Source organism: Macrotis lagotis, chromosome 8 (genome assembly GCF_037893015.1).
Source record: "Macrotis lagotis isolate mMagLag1 chromosome 8, bilby.v1.9.chrom.fasta, whole genome shotgun sequence".
NCBI classification, from domain to species: Eukaryota; Metazoa; Chordata; class Mammalia; order Peramelemorphia; family Peramelidae; genus Macrotis; species Macrotis lagotis.
The window spans coordinates 48,031,187-48,048,821 of record NC_133665.1 but is presented as its reverse complement, the minus strand read 5'-3'; the positions used below and the strand labels follow the sequence as shown (position 1 = coordinate 48,048,821).

General features: G+C 41.9%; 1 protein-coding gene across 1 annotated transcript; it reads left to right on the top strand.

Annotated features, from left to right (window-relative positions):
- The first annotated feature begins 1,882 nt into the window (after positions 1 to 1,882).
- On the top strand, positions 1,883 to 7,035 carry NDUFAB1 (NADH:ubiquinone oxidoreductase subunit AB1). Its single transcript, XM_074196840.1, has 5 exons — positions 1,883 to 2,059; positions 4,289 to 4,411; positions 4,954 to 5,041; positions 6,012 to 6,123; positions 6,891 to 7,035. Exons 1-4 carry the CDS (start codon positions 1,898 to 1,900, stop codon positions 6,101 to 6,103), a joined length of 465 nt encoding a protein of 154 aa, XP_074052941.1. The 5' UTR covers positions 1,883 to 1,897; the 3' UTR covers positions 6,104 to 6,123; positions 6,891 to 7,035.
- The last annotated feature ends 10,600 nt before the right edge of the window (positions 7,036 to 17,635 follow it).

The window sequence follows — 17,635 nt, the reverse complement described above, 5'->3', positions numbered from 1 at the left end:
ATATACTTCATTTCCCCTGTTAGGGGGTTCATTGGAATACCCTTCACTTCCACTGTATGGGGGGAATTCACCAGAATTCCCTTCATCAGAATACCCTTCACTTCCACTGCACTCTGGGTCATTTGAAGCAGACTTGGTGGCACCATCAACCAAAAATGGAGGCTGAAGGTGGAGCTTCATGATCTTTTAGTTGACTTCTTGCTTCATGTTCTTTGTGCTCTTCATCCTTGTCTTTTTCTTCTATAGCTTTTTGACTTCTCTCTGCAGCTTTTGTGAAGTTGTGTTCTGGTTTGTGTAAGTCACCAATGTGACTTCCTTGTTGGAGTTTGAATTCATTGCTGTAGACATCGGCACAATCATCATAGCTATCACTATCACTGTGACCCCTTCCGCTGTCATGTAGAAGAATGATATTGCTGTCATCAGAACTGTCACAATTGTTATCATTGAGGTGTTTACTGTCAGTCTGATAGGCAGGTGGGAGGTCAGGAGACCTAAGCGCATTTTCCAAGTCTTCAAAATGTTCTGAGACAAGCTGGAGTGGCAAAGAAAGCTCCATGAATTCTTCAGTCATTTGTATACTTCCACTATTCTCCGGCTCACTTAAAACTGACATGGTTGCACCTTAAGACCAACATGGAACCTGAGGATGAGGCTCCAATTTCTCCAGGGAGTTTGATTTCTTCTCTTCCTATAATTCTACCTTCTCTGCCATTTCCGTGTTTTCTACAGTTTGTTCTTTGGAGAGCCGAAGCACAGCTACCAGGTCGAGAAAATGGAAGAAACTAGTTTTTCCCCACCTTACAAGTTGGATCATTGTAGCTGATCCAGATACTCAACACTTCATTAGCAGGGAATTCAAAACCAGTCACTGTTCTCCTCAAATAGACCTGGTCTCCTGTCATCCGGGTCATCTCCTGGTCTTCTGCCGGACTCAGACTTTTTGGCTGAGGGAAAGTTGAGGTCACTGCAGGCAGGAAATGCCCTTTGATAGCCTTCCAGGAAGCTTATCAGTAAGGCAATGGATTCAATTAGAATCTCTGTTCTGAGCAAAAAAATCACTCCACGTTGGTTTTTAGAATCAGTGGATCACAGCAAAATGAGGGGGCTGGATTAGGTAACTTCTAAGCATCCATCTAGGATAGTGAATGGGAGATAGTCCGATATTTCTTCAGGAGAATATTATAGATTAGAATAAGCTGAGCTATGGGTTATGTCTCCCCTGAAAAACAACTTCTGGGATGTTGGTGAATGGCAATCAAGACCGGAATGTAAAGAGCAAACTGACCTGGCTCCTTTTCTACTGAGTCTGGCTTTCTCCAGCCAAAGGGATGGAGGAGAAACATGTCTTTGTTTGAATTATATGCTTTTCTTTAAATTAGCTTTAGATTGCAAAGCCCACATTCTTTATTATTTTTGCAAGACCATGGCATCAGGTGGCTTGGCCAAGGCCACACAGCCGGGTCATTCTTAAGTGTCTGAGGCCGGATTTGAACTCCTGACTCCAGAGCCGGGGCTCGGTCCGATGCGCCACCTAGCCGGCCCTGCTCGGACTATTTCTGCCCAGGTGAGGTTCCTAGCCCCGGTTCCCAGCGGTGCTGCTGGGTCAGAGGGCACGCACACCCGGCTGCCCTCTGGGCGTAGCTCCAGACTGCTCCGCGGCGGGGCGGGGTGAGTTCACAGCTTTGGAGTCATGTGACCCACCAGGCCGTGATGCAGGAAACTCGCCCACTTCCGGTCCTCCAGATCCCCGTCTCCCTCCCCTGGCCACGAGGGGGCGCGATGCCGCAGGGCGGCCCGGCCGCGGGGCGCCGGCTCTAGGCACTTCCTCTCGTCGCTGCTTCCTGTCGGAGGAAGGCGGGGCTCGGGGCGCGGGGCACTCTGGGTCGGCGTAGCCATGGCGGCCCGTGTCCTCTCCGCCTGTGTCCGCCGCCTGCCCTCCCGCCCCCGGGGCCCCGCGCTCGCCTGGCTTCGGCCGCTGGGGTCGGCCCCGTGCGCGGCGGCGGGGCGGAGGGGGCGGGCGGCGGCGGCGGCGGGCCTGGCCCCCGCGCACACGCAGGTGAGGGAGGCGGCGCGGGCGGGCGGGCGGCCCGGCGCGGCCGTGACTTTGGCCGAGCCGCAGGGGTCACGCCCGGGGGGGCCCGGGGCGGGGCGGGGACGGGGCCTTGGCGCCCCCCGGGGCCGGCTGCAAAGGCCGCGAAGGTCAGAGTGCCTGCAGAGCCGTGGCCCGGTGCCCGCGGTGCCCCGCGTGCCCCCTCTCCGCGGCGCAGCTGAGGCCCCGGTGCCCGCGGTGCCCCGCGTGCCCCCTCTCCGCGGCTCAGCTGAGGCCCGGTGCCCCGCGTGCCCCCTCTCCGCGGCGCAGCTGAGGCCGCGGTGCCCCGCGTGCCCCCTCCCCGCGGCCGCGCCGGTTCTGTTGCTTTGCTTTCCCGCCTTCCCCGGGAAGGCCCCGCCGTGCGCGTGGGGAGCCGACTCGGAGGGCGGCCCCGGCCCCGTTTCCTGGCAGGGAAAGCGCTGCCCGCTCCCTTAGAACGCCCGGAGGCTTTGCCCCGAGTGGGGCGTCCCTAGTCGCCTACATTGCCAAGCAGAGGCCCTTGACAACAGCCCTCGGGAGCCGGGAGCTGCCCGGCGAGCAGGTGCAAGTCGTGGGCCTTCTTGGAACTCAGTTTCCCCTTGTTTCACAAGGGGACCTTCAAGGTTATTGCTTTGGGGAGGATCTACAGTGCTGTCTGCGATGGAGAATACCATCTGTGTCCAGAGAAACAGCTGTGGAGTTTGAGCAAAGACCAGGCACTATTCCCTTAAATTTAGGAAAAACACCTGATATCTTATTGACCGTTCTTGTTATCTCTTATACTTTGTTTTTTCCTTAAGGATATGATTTCTCTGTCATCACATTCTTAACCTAGATGACAAAGGGGCACTCTAGCCTGATCTGAAAGAATTAAAATTTGGGGAGAAATCAAAGGAAAAAGGCAATTGTTTTCCTAGCTGACTTTCAAGAAGGGAGAACGCGGATGTGCTCTAGGAATGGAAGAAACAGTAGGCTTTCTTCCAGTTCATAACAGACAAAGTGTTTGGAAGACCCGTCTAATTAAATTAAGAGAGGCTTATCTGTCATCTGTAGCCTGACCCCTTGGAGATGTTTTATTTGGCCATGGCAGCCCTTAGAGATAGAATATTTGTGTTAAAAAAAAAAGATACCTGAATTCTTGATTGCTCATCACTCTTCTCTCTTTTGTAGCTCAGAATATGAGAGTGGTAGAAGACTCAGCTTCAAACATGTAGGGAAAGCAGGGAATGGGAGTTGTAAGGCATGGAGACAAGTTCATGGAAAATAAGATAGGAACCTTTGGAAGTAAGTGGTGTCCCGACTTATTATGAGCCTGTATGGGGTTTTCCTGGCAATGACAGGTGTCTTTGGATTAAGGAAAGCAGGTTAAGTGACTTACCCAGGGTCACATAGCTAATGAATATCTGAGGTTGGATTTGAACTTGTCTTGCTGACTCTGGGCTGGGCATTATATCCACTGCCCCAGTAAAAGTTAGGTGAATCACAATTTATTGTGGATGGAAGTTGAGGAAGACTGTCTTATTAGAGGTTAGCTATCCCACGAATGAAGAATATACAGTTCTCTTTGATGCCTAGTTAGAACCTCTTGACTACCAGGAAGTGGGATGGTCTCATGATGATGTGTCAATAATAGCACAGCAAGCCTTGGACTAGCAGTTAAAGAACTTTGGATCTAATTTTAGTCCTGCTATTTGGTGTGGAGCCTTGAACAAATCTTCCCCTTCATCAATGACTTATGAACTCTATTCAGCTCTTGTCTTTGATTCTAATTTTTGTTTGTTTAGGGGAATCAGTGGGATAACTTGTCCAGAGTTATACAAATAGTAAGTGTCTGAGGTCACATTTGAACTCATGTCCTTCTGACTCCAGGACCAATGCTCTATCTACCCTATCCACCAGCTGCCCAATTTTGGTATTGTTTTCGGGATTCAAAATATCCAATCTAATATAGCGTCTATGCTGGTTTTGTTCTCTGTAAATTGAAGCTTAAAAATTCTTGCACTACTCTCCCTTATAGGGTGGTTGTGAGGAATGTGCCTTATAAACTTAAATCACTAGATACGTGAATTATTATCAGTGTGTTTACCTGATGCTGTTTGTAAATTTCTTCACAACTTGGAATTCTAAAAACCCTCACATTTGTATTTGTGAGTTTTCAGTGGCTCATTTCAGAGGCATTGTTAATTGACTTTGCTATGCTTTTTTTCCTTGTTCTAGGTTTCAGGAATATCCCTACAGTTGAGCCGCCTATATAGTGACATGCCCCCTCTGACATTGGAGAGCATTAAGGACCGTGTCCTCTATGTCTTGAAACTATATGATAAGATTGACCCAGAAAAGGTAATTGAAATATTTGGGGAAATTGTGCCTGGGATGTTGACTGACTGGACCAAAGGTCATGATTATTGTAAATGTGTGACTTCTTAATTGCTGGTGAGGTTGGTGTTGATATCAGAAACCAAACTTCCCCTTTGCACCTTTCAATAACAACATATTCAAAATTATCTGTAAGACCAATTTTATGCAAAGTGATGTTACCAAGATCAATTAGGATCAAAGTTATAAGCAGAGTGGTGGTTAGGGGTTAGCACTACTGGGAGGGACACAGCTCCTGGCTCCTGTTGGCCAATTCAAGTCCTTGGTGTTGAGATGAACAATGTTACCTTGGGGTTTCTTGACATATAGTAGGGTTTAGTTAGAAAGTATCAGTGATGCTGTATTGAAGAAACAGTAGTGGTGTGGGGTGTATTTTACAGTGATTGACACATGGTACCCCATGACTTTGGTGCATGAAAATTGTATCTTTTGTTGGTTCCTTTAGGAAAAAAACTCTTACAGGTTGAATTTCAGAGTAATTATATTTTGGTTTTCAATTTTTTCAGCTTTCAGTATCTTCCCATTTCATGAAAGACCTGGGCTTGGATAGTTTGGACCAAGTAGAAATTATAATGGCCATGGAAGATGAATTTGGTAATCCACATACTGTAATGTGTCTACATGTTTTGGGTTATGATTTATGTTGTCAGTTAAACCCAAGAAAAGGATAAAATTATGAATTGAGGATTTTGCTTTAGGAAGTTGAATATGCTGTGCTACTCTTCTCTGGCATTATCAATAATAAGTTAATTGAACCTCATTAATTGAACCTTAAAAGTGCATGTAGTTTACATAATATCAAATAAGGAACTTTACTGATCAGTTGGATATGACCTGTTTGAATGTAGAATTTGTGCCCTTGAACTGAAGATGATGTATAAAAGAAAAGTGGGATATTCAGTAATTGTAGAGAGGCACTCACTGTGCACAGCTTCTTAAAATTTGGAATTCTGAATTCTTTTCTGCCCCTTCCCCACTCATTGAGAAGACAAGCAATAGATCAGTTATACATTTGAAGTCATGAAAAATTTATTTCCAGATTAGTTGTGCTGCACAAAAAGTCAAGAAACATAAATTGAAAAAATGTGCTTCAGTTTGCATTCAGTTCATCAAAGGACATTCCTTTTTTAAACAATTTTTTATTGATGTCTTTGGTTTCTTATATCATTATAGTTATTCCCAGGACTCTTCCTCCTCCCCTTTCAGAGAGCTATCCCATATTATAAATATTATTTTTTAAGGAGAAAAGAAAAAATCAGTACAACTAATCAATATATGGAAAAGACCAAAATCATGTGCAGTATATAATACTTTTGAACAGTGTCTTCTCATCTCTTCATTCAAGTCATGCTTGAGCTTTATGATTTTGTTACATTTACTTTTGATTTTTTACTGTGTGATTGTTCTTTCCATTTATATATTGTAGTTATTGTGTATACTCTTTTCTTGATTTTTATTACTCCATTTTACATGTAGTTCATGTAAATCTTCCCATGCTTCTGTGTATTCATCTCATGTACAATTTTTGACTGCACAATAATGTTCCATTTTCTTTGACTTTCAGGGTTTGAAATTCCTGACATAGATGCTGAAAAGTTAATGTGTCCACAAGAGATTGTAGATTACATTGCAGATAAGAAAGATGTGTACCAATAAAGTAATTTTTTTTAAATCAAGTAAGTAATTTATATAAAAGGTGATTTTTTTTCCATGTAATCAGTCTAAATGCACCTTTTCACATAAAATTAGAGTGTGACTGGAACAAATGTAAATGTCTGTTAGGCATTTTCATCAGCATAATACTATGGGAAGAACTCTTAGCTGAGAATTAGGAGCCCTAGGTACTAATTTTGGCTTTGATCCCAGCTAAATATATGATCTTGGGCAAGTCATTATTCCTTCTTGGATCTCAGCTACCATGTTTGTAAATTAGGGAATTGGACTATATGTATGGTTCTTTCTAATGTCAATATTCTGTTAAGTTCAGTGAAGTATAAGATTCTAGCTTTGATGGTGTTAGTAGTTAAATTCAATAAACATTGTTGAAGATTTGTTTTGGATAAGGGAATGCACTAGATAAAGGTCCCTATTCTTTCTGTTAACCTGGATTAGGAAGGTGCAAGTTCTGGCTTCAAACACTATAAACCCTAGCACTGACATTGACAAGTCATTTGTAATGTCTCACCCTTTCCTAAATTATAAATTTTGGGATAATATGGGAAGTACTTGTCTCAAAGGGTTATTGTAAGGATCATATCAGAATATGTGTCAAGCACTTAGTAAACATCAAAGGACTATAAAAAAGTCAGCTCTTATTATTGAACAGAATATAAACTTATGACTTATTACTAAAGGTGAAAGATCAGGCTCTGAAAGAGCTATTGTTTTATTCTAAATTTATTGGAATTTTTTCCTTTTTTAACTGATAGTCCTTTTTTCGCAGAGAACTCGGATGATCCCAGCCAGTGTCTGAATGTGAGAACACATTAAGAGACCGTTGCTGCTTTTGTTGGACTATTTCTGTTGGAACTATATATTTAAGTTGTCTAAATAAGTGTTGACCTTTAAAAATAAACATATAAAATCAATATTCTCAGACCTTGATTCTTTGAAACTTTTGCACATAGAATAATGCCTTTATATTGATTCTGATTGTTTTAAAAGAGATCCCATTGTTAAAAGAACATTTATATCAGATAAAAGTGACTTTTCTGGATCTGAGTATTTGCATCATTGGTTTCCAAATTCATGCACAATAGTATGACCATCCCTTTCTTAATAAACATATAGGTTTTGCTTCCAAATCACTTTGTTAATTATATGGTTTCCATTTTCTTTTTTTTTTACTTAATAATATTTTATTTTTTTCCATTAACATGTAACAATAGTTTTTAGTATTCATTTTTGTCAGATTTTGATTTCCAAAATTTTCTCTTCCCTTCCCTCATCCCTCCCTAAGACAACAGGTTGTCTGATATAGGTTATACATGTACAATCTTATGAGACATTTCGATATTAGTCATATTGTAAAAGGAGAATCAGATGAATGTATACCATGGAAACAATGTGAAAACTAAGAGACTGCCTTCTCTGGGGGGGGTGGGGGGAGGGACATGAGATTAGGGAAAAAATTGTAAAATTCAAGATAAATTAAAAAAAAGAATCAGAACAAAAGGGAAAAATTTATGAGAAAAAAAATTTTAAAAAGTGAAAATAGTATGCTTTGATTTGCTTTCAGACTCCAAAATTCTTTCTTGGCATTTTCTGTCAGATCTTTTGGAATCGTCTTAATACCATTTCATTTTTTTTTCTGGAGTTAAGACTAATATGAAAGACTAGCCTCTTCTCTATTGAAAGGATATTGTTAGACATAATTCTTACATGTGCTACTTTGCATCTAGCATTTTTGAATGAATCTTGGTAGTTGGTTACTCTTTGGGAACTGTTACTTGGAGGGAAGAACAACCAGTATACTCCAAAGTACACTATGCATTAATTGATCAAAGGACCTAGAGCTGTTTGACTTTGAGAAGAGAACACTGACTTTGAGAAGAGAAGACGAAGTTGAAAGGTGATCCTTGGAAGTATGATTAATTTGTTCTCTCTCTTGGTAGAATTGAAAATTTATAGAGGCAGATTTTGGTTTATAATCAACTTGAAAAACTTAGCAGTGTTGAAAATTGAAAGTGCTGTCTTAGGATATAAAGTTCCTCCTTGGGAGTCTTCAAGTAGAGCTTGACATAAGTCCTTGGATATGTTGTAGAGGGAATTTTTTTTCAAGAACAGGTTGGATAAATGATTTCTGAGATCTCTTCCCATTTTGAGGCAAGTGATAGCATAGTTTGTATCTAAATATTGGTTTTATAAAATTATTCCTAAGAGAAACAACCTGATGTGATTGGACTCCTCGTTTTTTAAAAAAACCTGGGTACCGATTAGCTTTACAATAAGAACTACCTTTATTTCTAGCTTCTTGTTCTTGGCTAAATAAATGCTCTGGGTGTTTGTAAAGTTAGATAATGTCCCGAATATTTAAAGGAAGGGGACTCATACAAAGGGTATAGTATCATGTTTTGCTCTTGTGTTATCTTTCTTGGAGGTAGAAATACTGAATAGACTTTATTTTGCACAGTGGAGTGTATGGTGCAGAGGAAAGGATCTAGATTTCAATCTAGGTTTTGTCTTGCTAGCCTTGTGACCTTGAACTTCAGGGTTCCATCATCTGTGAGTCTTTCCATAAAGAGGGGACAGTAATACCTGCCCTTGAAAATTTGCATAGGGTAGCTGCAGAATTGTATTGGTAAAGGTAGAGCTCCCTGCAAAGATGAAATAACTTCTAGACTAAAAAAGTCAATAAGCTTTGCTTGGAGTTTTATAAGAATCAAATGAATGGATATAAATCAATTCTGAATTATAACAAGCAACATATGTCTGTAGTTATAGTTTCTCCTCTAAAAGACTTCAATAGCAGCAATCCTGAACCTTTGTTCTGCCCCTGAACTACATAGAAAGGTTTTGAAGGGCAAATGACTACATCTCTGGGCCTCTTTTTCCTTGTCTCACTTAGACTAGTTGACCTCAAGTGGGAATTGATTCCTTTTAGCTCTGTATGAGTCTGTAAACCAAAAAGACTTGATTCTAGCAGTAGTTATCCAAGTTGTAAATTTTCTGGAAAGGTATATTGACTTTTTTTTTTTAGGTTTTTGCAAGGCAAATGGGGTTAAGTGGCTTGCCCAAGGCCACACAGCTAGGTAATTATTAAGTGTCTGAGACCGGATTTGAACCCAGGTACTCCTGACTCCAAGGCTGGTGCTTTATCTACTACCCCACATAGCTGCCCCTTATTGACTTCTTTTTTGAGAAAAGTTTGGTTTCTACCTCACTGTGGTTTTGCAAATATAAGGTGGAGGTGGATCTCAGGGTATTCTCCGATCAATTGAGGAATTCCCCAAATAACCTGATGGCTACAGTGTATGGGCCATTTTTAATGATTTATTTACTTATTTTCACGTTACTACAATAATCTTGTTAAACATAAACTCCCCTCTCCCCAAAAAGATAGTGAACCTCAAGAAAAATAAAGTGAGAGAAAAAGTATACTTCAGTCTGTGTTCAGATACAATCAGCTCTCTCTGGGGTGGATCACATAAGTCCAGAGAAGTTGCTTCAATATTTTTTCTCCACAGTTGCTATTATTATTTCCTTTCATTCAATTCCTCCCCATTCTCATTTATTCTTTTATCTCCTTTCACCCTATCCTTCCTCAGAAGTGTCTTGTATCTGACTACCTTCTTCCACCATCTTCTCTTCTGTCACCTCTGACTCCCCCGTCCCCTTTCTCCCATCCCCTTCCTCTCCTTTTTCCTCTAGAGTAAGATAGATGTCTATACTCTATTGAGTGTGTAATTTGCACTCTGAGCCACTTCTGATGAGAATGAAGGCTCACTCATTCCCCCTCACCTTCCCCCCTTCCATTCCATTGCAAAAGCTTTTTCTTGACTCTCTTGTGTGAAATTATCTTATTCATTCTACCTACCTCTCTTTCCCTTTCTCCCAGTACTTTCCTTTTTCACCCATTGACTCCATCTTTATGCTGTATTATACCATTATAGTCAATTCCCTCCTAGCCTTGTCTATATATGCTCCTAACTTCTTATAAATAGAAGTTTCATGAGTTTTCAATATCATCTTCCCATGCAGGAATACAAACAGTTCATCATTAAATCCCTCATAATCCCTCCCCATCCACCCTCTGTATGCTTCACCTGAGTCCTGTACTTAAGATCAAACTTTGTTTTCAGCTCTGGTCATTTCAACAGGAAAGTTGGAAAGTCTTGCTGAGCAGTTAATTCTCAGTTGTAAGCAAGCTCTTTTGCCTCCCAAGAATATCATATTTCAAGCCCTACAAGCCCTTAATATAGATGCTGCCAAGTCCTGTGTAATCCTGACACCATAGTAATGGAATTGTTTTTGGCAGCTTGGAGTGTTTTTTTCTTTGACTTGGGAATTCTGGAATTTGGCTATGATATTCCTGGGAGATTTTGGGGGGATCTCTTTCAGGAGATGATCAGTAGATTCCCTCAGTTTCTATTTTACCCACTGCTTCTAGGATCTCATGTCAGTCTTATTGGATTTCTTGAAAAATGAAGTCTAGGCTCCTTTCCTAGTCCTAATTTTCAAGTAGCCTAATAATTTTTAAATTATCTCAACTGGATCTATTTTCCAGGTCAGTTTTTCCAATGAGAGATTTCATATTTTCTTCTGATTTTTCATTCTTTTGGTTTTGTTTTATTGTTCCATGATTTCTCACAAAATCATCAGCTTCCCTTAACTCCATTCTACATTTGAAGACGTTGTTTTCCTCAGAGAGCTTTCTTATCTCCCTTTCCACCTGGCCAATTCTGCTTTTTAAGGCAGTCTTCTCATTAACCTTTTGGACTTGTCTTTCTATTGACCTAAACTGTTGGGGTTTTTTTGTTTTTTGTTTTTACATTTTTGCAAAGCAAATGGAATTAAGTGGCTTGCCCAAGGTCACACAGCTAGGTAATTTATATTTAGTGTCTGAGATTGGATTTGAACTCAAGTACTCCTGACACCAGGGTCAGTGCTCTATCCACTGCACTACTTAAGACCCCTAAACTGGTTTTTAATGTTTTCTTCAACATTTTTTGGTTTTTCCTTGATCAAGCTGCTGACTTGGTTTTCATGTTTTTCCTGCATTGCTCTCATTTTTCTTCCCAATTTTTCCTCCATCTCCCTTACTTGTTTTCAGAGTCTTTTTTGATCTCTTCCATAGCCTGAGACCAATTCCTATTTTTCTTGGAGGCTTTGGATACAGAAGCTTTGACTTTGTCATCTTCTGAGTGTATATTTTGATCCTCCATGGGTCCAAAGTAGTTTTCTATGGTCAGATTCTTTTTTTTTCCTGCTGTTTGCTCATTTCTTCAGCCTATGACCTGATTTTATCATGCTTCCAAAACTTTTGGGGGCTTTTTGGGACAACCTTCCCCCCAACTTACTTTCTCCAAGGTCTTATAAGAGGCTCTCACTACTCTTCTTGCCTGTGCTCTGATCTGTGGATGACCACAAGTCTTCTCCTCTGCCCTGGAGCTGTGAGGAGGGTCCCTGCTCCTCTAAGTGTAAATAATGGTCCAGAGTAGGCCCTGGATCAAAGTATGGGCAAAGCAGCAGAGTCCTGCCCCAGGGATAGCAGAGAGACCTTTGCAGTGTGCCCCGATCCCCTTGCTGTCTGTGGGGCTGAGTGCTCTGGAAGCAGCTGCATTGGATGGCCTAGGCTCCATGCTTACTTTCTTCCACAGACCTTCCTGTGATCTCTGGGCCAAAAGGTCTGGAAACTGCTCCAGTTGCCATGGACCAAGGTGCCCTGTGGACTGTTCCTGGAAGGCTGGAGCTGGTTTGCTCTGGGGCATCGTGACTGGGGCTGGGCTGCACTTGGCTCTTTCCAACCCCAGTCCCCGTGACAAAGACCTTTCCTAGACTGGAAAATTGTTTCACTCAATCTTTCTGTGGGTTCTGCCACTCTAGAATTGGTTAGAGTCATACTTTTACAGCATTTCAGGTTTCTGGGAATTCCTGCCTTCATGTGGCCATCTTGGCTCATTTATTGTATGGGCCATTATTTACAACAAGAGTTTTTATTGGGGGGGCGGAGCCAAGATGGCGACATGAAGGGATCGAGTCTTAGGAGCTCTCTGGTAAAAACTCATAAACTAAGGACTCTAACTAAACTTTCAAGAGACAGAACCCACAAAGGGACTCAGAGAGGCAGTTCTCCTACTCAAGGTAACCTGGAAAAGAATAGAAAGGCTCTGCTCCCCGGGGTCAGAGGTGCGGCCTGCCAGAGGGGTGGCTGCCAGAGCCTAAGAACTTCAGCCTCCTGGAGGCAGCCCCAGGGTACTGGGAGCCAAGGCTCTCAGCAGCGGGGGAGTATCCTGAGCTGCAACCCAGGGAGCACCAGCACAAAGTGGGGGAACAGCAGGGGACCTCTGCCAGAGCAAGTACGTGTAGCCCAGCCCTCAGGGCACACAGCCAGCAGCTTGGTCTTTCAGCAGCCCAAATCCAGGAAACAGAAGCAGGGCATGAGCCCATTGAGCTGAGGGAGGGGAGTGAAGAGAGAGAGAGAGAGACTGCGGAGCTTTGTCCTCTGCCTCTGGAACAGGACTCTGTGGCTCTGACCACATTCAGATCCTGATCGCAGTCTAGGCCCCCCCCACCTTGGCTCCGTGGTAGAGGGGGGCGCTTATGGTCATTCACAGACCAGGAGGGAGGACAGAACCTCACACACTGAGACCCTTGTGGGAGTGTCCCAAAAGCTCAGGAAGCACCCCAAAAAAACAGGCTTAGGCTGGGAAAATGAACAAGCAAAGTAATAAGAGGAAGACCATTGAGAAATATTTTGCAAATGAGCCCAAGAAGGATCAAAATACTCAGTCTGAAGATGAGGAAGCACAAGCTCCTGCATCTAAAGACTCCAAGAAAAAACAGAAATTGGGCTCAGGCTATGATAGAGCTCAAAAAAGACTTTGAAAATCAAATGAGGGAGTTGGAAGAAAAACTGGGAAAAGAAAGGAGACAGATGCAGGAAAAACATGAAAATGAAGTCAGCAGCTTAGTCAAGGAAATCCAAAAAAATGCTGAAGAAAATAGCATGCTAAAAACCAGCTTAGGTCAAATGGATAAAACAGTTCAAAAAGTTATTGAGGAGAAGAATGCTTTAAAAAGCAAAATTGGCCAGATGGAAAAAGAGATAAGAAAACTCTCTGAGGAGAATAAATCCTTCAGACAAAGAATAGAATTCAGGGAGATTGATGAATTTACCAGAAATCAGGAATTAATAGTTCAAAACCAAAAAAATGAAAAATTAGAAGAAAATGTGAAATATCTCATTGAAAAAACAACTGACATGGAAAACAGACTTAGGAAAGATAATTTGAAAATTATTGGAATACCTGAAAGTCATGATCAGGAAAAGAACCTTGACATCATTTTCAAAGAATTACTACAGGAAAATTGCCCTGATATTCTAGAAGCAGAGGGCAAAATAGAAATGAAGAGAATCCACCGATCCCCCCGAGAAAGAGATCCCAAAAAACCAACCCCTAGGAATATTATAACCAAGTTCCAGAACTCCCAAGTCAAAGAGAAAATATTACAAGCAGCCAGAAGGACACAGTTCAAATATCGTGGAGCTGCAGTCAGGATCACACAGGACTTAGCAGCAGCTACATTGGAAGCTCATAGGGCTTGGAATACAATATACTGGAAGGCAAAAGAGCTTAGAATGCAGCCAAGAATGAACTACCCAGCAAGGCTGAATGTCCTCTTCCAGAGAAAAAGATGGACTTTCAATGAACCAGGGGAATTTCAAAGGTTCCTTTTGGAATGGCCAGAGCTGAACAGAAGGTTTGATCTTCAGATACAGGACTCAGGTGAAGCATGGAGACTGGAGGAGAGGGGGAAAATATGAGGGACTTAATGAGGATGAACTGCATGTATAGAAAAATGATACTGATAATATTCATATGAACCATCTCAGCTAATAGAGCAGGTAGAGGGAGCTTTTATAGTTGAAGCACAGGAGAAAGCTGAATTTGAAGATAAAATATGGTGTAAAAATGGAGTCAATAGGAAAAAAAGGGAAATGGAAAGGGAGAAAGAAAAAGGAGAGGGGGAATAGTCCAAGATATTTCACATAATAAGATTTTTTTTTATTACAATGAGCTATTGCAATGATATGGAAGGGGGGAGGCAAGGGGGAATGAGGGAACCTTTGCTCTCATCAGAGATGGCTAGGAGAGGAAACAGCAAATATACTCAATGGGGTATAGACATCTGGAGTAAGAAGGAGGGGGGAGCAGGGGGAAGGGGTGGGGATGTGAATAAAGGAGAAGAGGATGGACCATGGGGGGACAGTGTTCAGATATAACACGTTTTCTTTTTTACTTCTTGCAAGGGGCTGGGATTGGATGGCCTGCCCAGGACCATAGGGCCAGATGGGTTCTGGGCCTAAGGGGTGGTATGGGGGCTCAGGGCTTCTTGGCCCCAGGACCAGGGATCTGTCTGCTGCGCCACTCAGCGACCCTACGGCAGAGTCAGAGTGAAAGGAGAGAGAAAATATAGTACACGGTAGTGGAGAAATAAGAAAGGAGGGAGTTGTGATCAGCAATGGCAACATTGGAAAAATATGGAAGTAACTTTTGTGATGGACTTATCATAAAGAATGTGATCCACTCACGACAGAGTTGATGGTGTTGGAACAAAGACTGAAGCACATTTTTTGTTATTATTATTTGGGGGAGGGTGCAGGGCAAGTGGGGCTGGGTGGCCTGCCTGGAGCCACATAGCAGAATGATCTTTGGGTGTCTGAGGCCGGATTCGGACCCAGGTGCTCCTGGCTCAAGGGCCAATGCTCTGTCTGCCACCCAGCCACCCCTACTATTATTACTATTTTATTTTATTTTGGGTCTTTTTTTTTCTTTCTTCTTTTTGGTTTTTGCAGGGCAGTGGGGATCGCGTGGCTTGCATGTCACACGGCTGGGTGATTATTGGGTTACGAGGCTGGATATGGACTCAGGTGCTCATGGCTCCAGGGCTGGTGCTTCGTCCATTGCGCTACCTGGCCATACCTATAATTATTACTATTATTTTTTTAATTTTAATTTTTTTCTCTCCCCTTTACTTTTTCGCCCAAGCAAGTCTATCTATATTCATGGGGGGAGAGGTATTTTGTTTACTTGTAAACAAGTATATTTTATTAATGTAAAAAAACATTTGTACGAAATGAGAATAAAAAACATTAAAAAAGTGAATAAAAAAAGAATAAAGTAATGAGAAAAAAAGTTTTTATTTAGGACTCCATGTACTTTTTTTTTTTGCAAGGCAGTTGAGATTAAATGACTTGCCTAGGGTCATACAACTAGTAAGTGTCAAGTATCTGAGGCTGGATTTGAATTCAGATCCACCTCCAGGGCAGGTCTTTAGACAACTATTTCAATGTAATTAGTTTCCTTTTCCTCCCCTGTTTCTCTCCCTCCCTACCAGTCTGCCTTGCTGTATCATCATCCAGGTCATGCTCAATAACCATGGGTATCCCACCCAGGTTGTGTCCTGGGTCCTCTTCTCCCTTTCTGCTACTTCGTGTTCTCATCAGATTCCATGGATTTAATCATCATCTTTTTGCAGATGATTCTCCTGTCAGCCAATCCTCATCCTCTGCCCCCTCATTCCTCACATTCTTCAGGGCAGTGGCTTCTTGCTATTTCTGAACTACATGCTCCATCTCTTGACTCTGGGTGTTTCTTCTCATTCTTCATCATCATCTCCTCCCCTTGCTTTTCTCTAACAAGCAAGTAAAACTCCACCTTATCTAGGAAGCCTTTCCTAATACTTCTTATTCTAGGGCCTTCCCTCTGTTATTTCCTGTTCATCCTGCTTTGTACAGTTGTTTGCATGTTGTCCTCCCCTCCCCCCAGTTAGATTGTGAGCTCTTCAGGGGGTAGTGGTTGCCTTGTGCCTTTATATATCCAAGGTTTGGTATGGTGCCTTGCACCCACTGATGCATGATAAATGTATCCCTTCTAGGGACTGAAATAAAAACTACCACATCTACTATATGTGTTCTTAGCAAACAATGCCTCTGCAGAAAAGAAATCTAGAGATTCCTAACCTCTGCTTTGCTGGTGTTGTTGGATTATTTATTACTGATAAGCATCACTCCAAGGAGGAGCAACAAGCTTAATAGAGAAAATGAGTCTTGAAGTCAGTCTCCCGGGATTGATCATTTTGAGAACTTTTAGAGGGATTTTTGCAAACAATAGAGAAAGGTTTGGCAGAGAGGGCCAGTTTGTGCAGTTTGACTTTGTGACTATGTCCCAGATGAAGCAGTTTCTTTTTCTTGGTATTTCTGGAGATCAGATCGATGGAAAATGGTTCTTTGGGATCTTGGTGTTCTCTCCCCTGGTTAAGTCACATCTTGTGTTGGGTAGAATACTGTCATTCAAGTCAGAAGAACTTGTTTGGAGATCTGGCTGTACCAGATCTCCACAGGCTATCCAGTTCATTTCCTGACTGTATCCCTTCTCTGGGCCAACCAGGTCAGTCAATCTCTAACATTAAGATATTCAATATGCAGCATCATATTTCAAGAAGTAAAGATGGCATATATGCAAAATGAGATCAATTAGTAGGGTGAGAAAATGCAAAACCATTGTATTCAGTATCAGCGTATCACCGAAAGGAGGTAGGGATATTTATCCAGGAAAGTGGTCTTTGCTTTAAAAATTTTTTTTTTTACTTATTTTATTTTTTTGACTTTACTTTTAAGAATTTGAAGGTCAGTTATTTAGAAGAGGGATTAGAACAATGGGTGGAAATTACAAGCAAACAGATTGATTGTATAATAGTTAAAATTTTAAGACATTTGAGGTCCTCTAAGAGACTGAACATATTGGGGAAGAGATAGAATTCCATCTTGAGGTTTGGGTTAGATTAAATGACCCCCTGATTCTTTTTCCTTTTTTCTTTTTACATTTCTAGAATATTATTTAATACAGGTTTTAATCCAATGGCTATAAAAATCATATACCGCAACAAGTGATGTTTATCAAATGTAACAAAATGACAAGTTTGTTTTTTTCTCTGGCATGATTTGTCACAAGCTGGGTTTATGAATGGTAATTTGGAAGTTAATTGACATCTGACACTATTTGGAATAAAAAGAAAAAAGTCAGTGATGGACGAAGGCTTCCTTGAAATGTTCCTTGTTTTCTTTTTTATTAAATGTAATGGGGTTAAGTGACTTGCCCAAGGCCATACAGCTAGGCAATTATTAAGTATCTGAGGTCAGATTTGAACTCCTTCTGACTCCAGGGCTGGTGCTCTATCCACTGCACCTCCTAGCTGCCCCCCTTATTTTATTAAAGTCAGTGGTTTCTCTTTATGGAAAAATGTGAACAAACCATGTAGTTACAAATTTTTTTTTTTTAGGTTTTTGCAAGGCAAATAGGGTTAAGTGTCTTGCCCAAGGCCACACAGCTAGGTAATTATTAAGTGTCTGAGACCGGATTTGAACCCAGGTACTCCTGACTCCAAGGCCGATGCTTTATCCACTATGCCACCTAGCCGCCCCTACAGATTTTCTTGAGTAGGTAACTATATAGAAAAGGACTG

Bases quoted from the DNA above. Each gene is read 5' to 3' on its own strand.
- NDUFAB1 (XM_074196840.1), top strand. From the start codon at position 1,898: ATGGCGGCCCGTGTCCTCTCCGCCTGTGTCCGCCGCCTGCCCTCCCGC. The intron at 2,060-4,288 runs GTGAGGGAGGCG...TCCTTGTTCTAG, and splicing joins TGGCCCCCGCGCACACGCAG to GTTTCAGGAATATCCCTACA. The intron at 4,412-4,953 runs GTAATTGAAATA...CAATTTTTTCAG, and splicing joins ATAAGATTGACCCAGAAAAG to CTTTCAGTATCTTCCCATTT.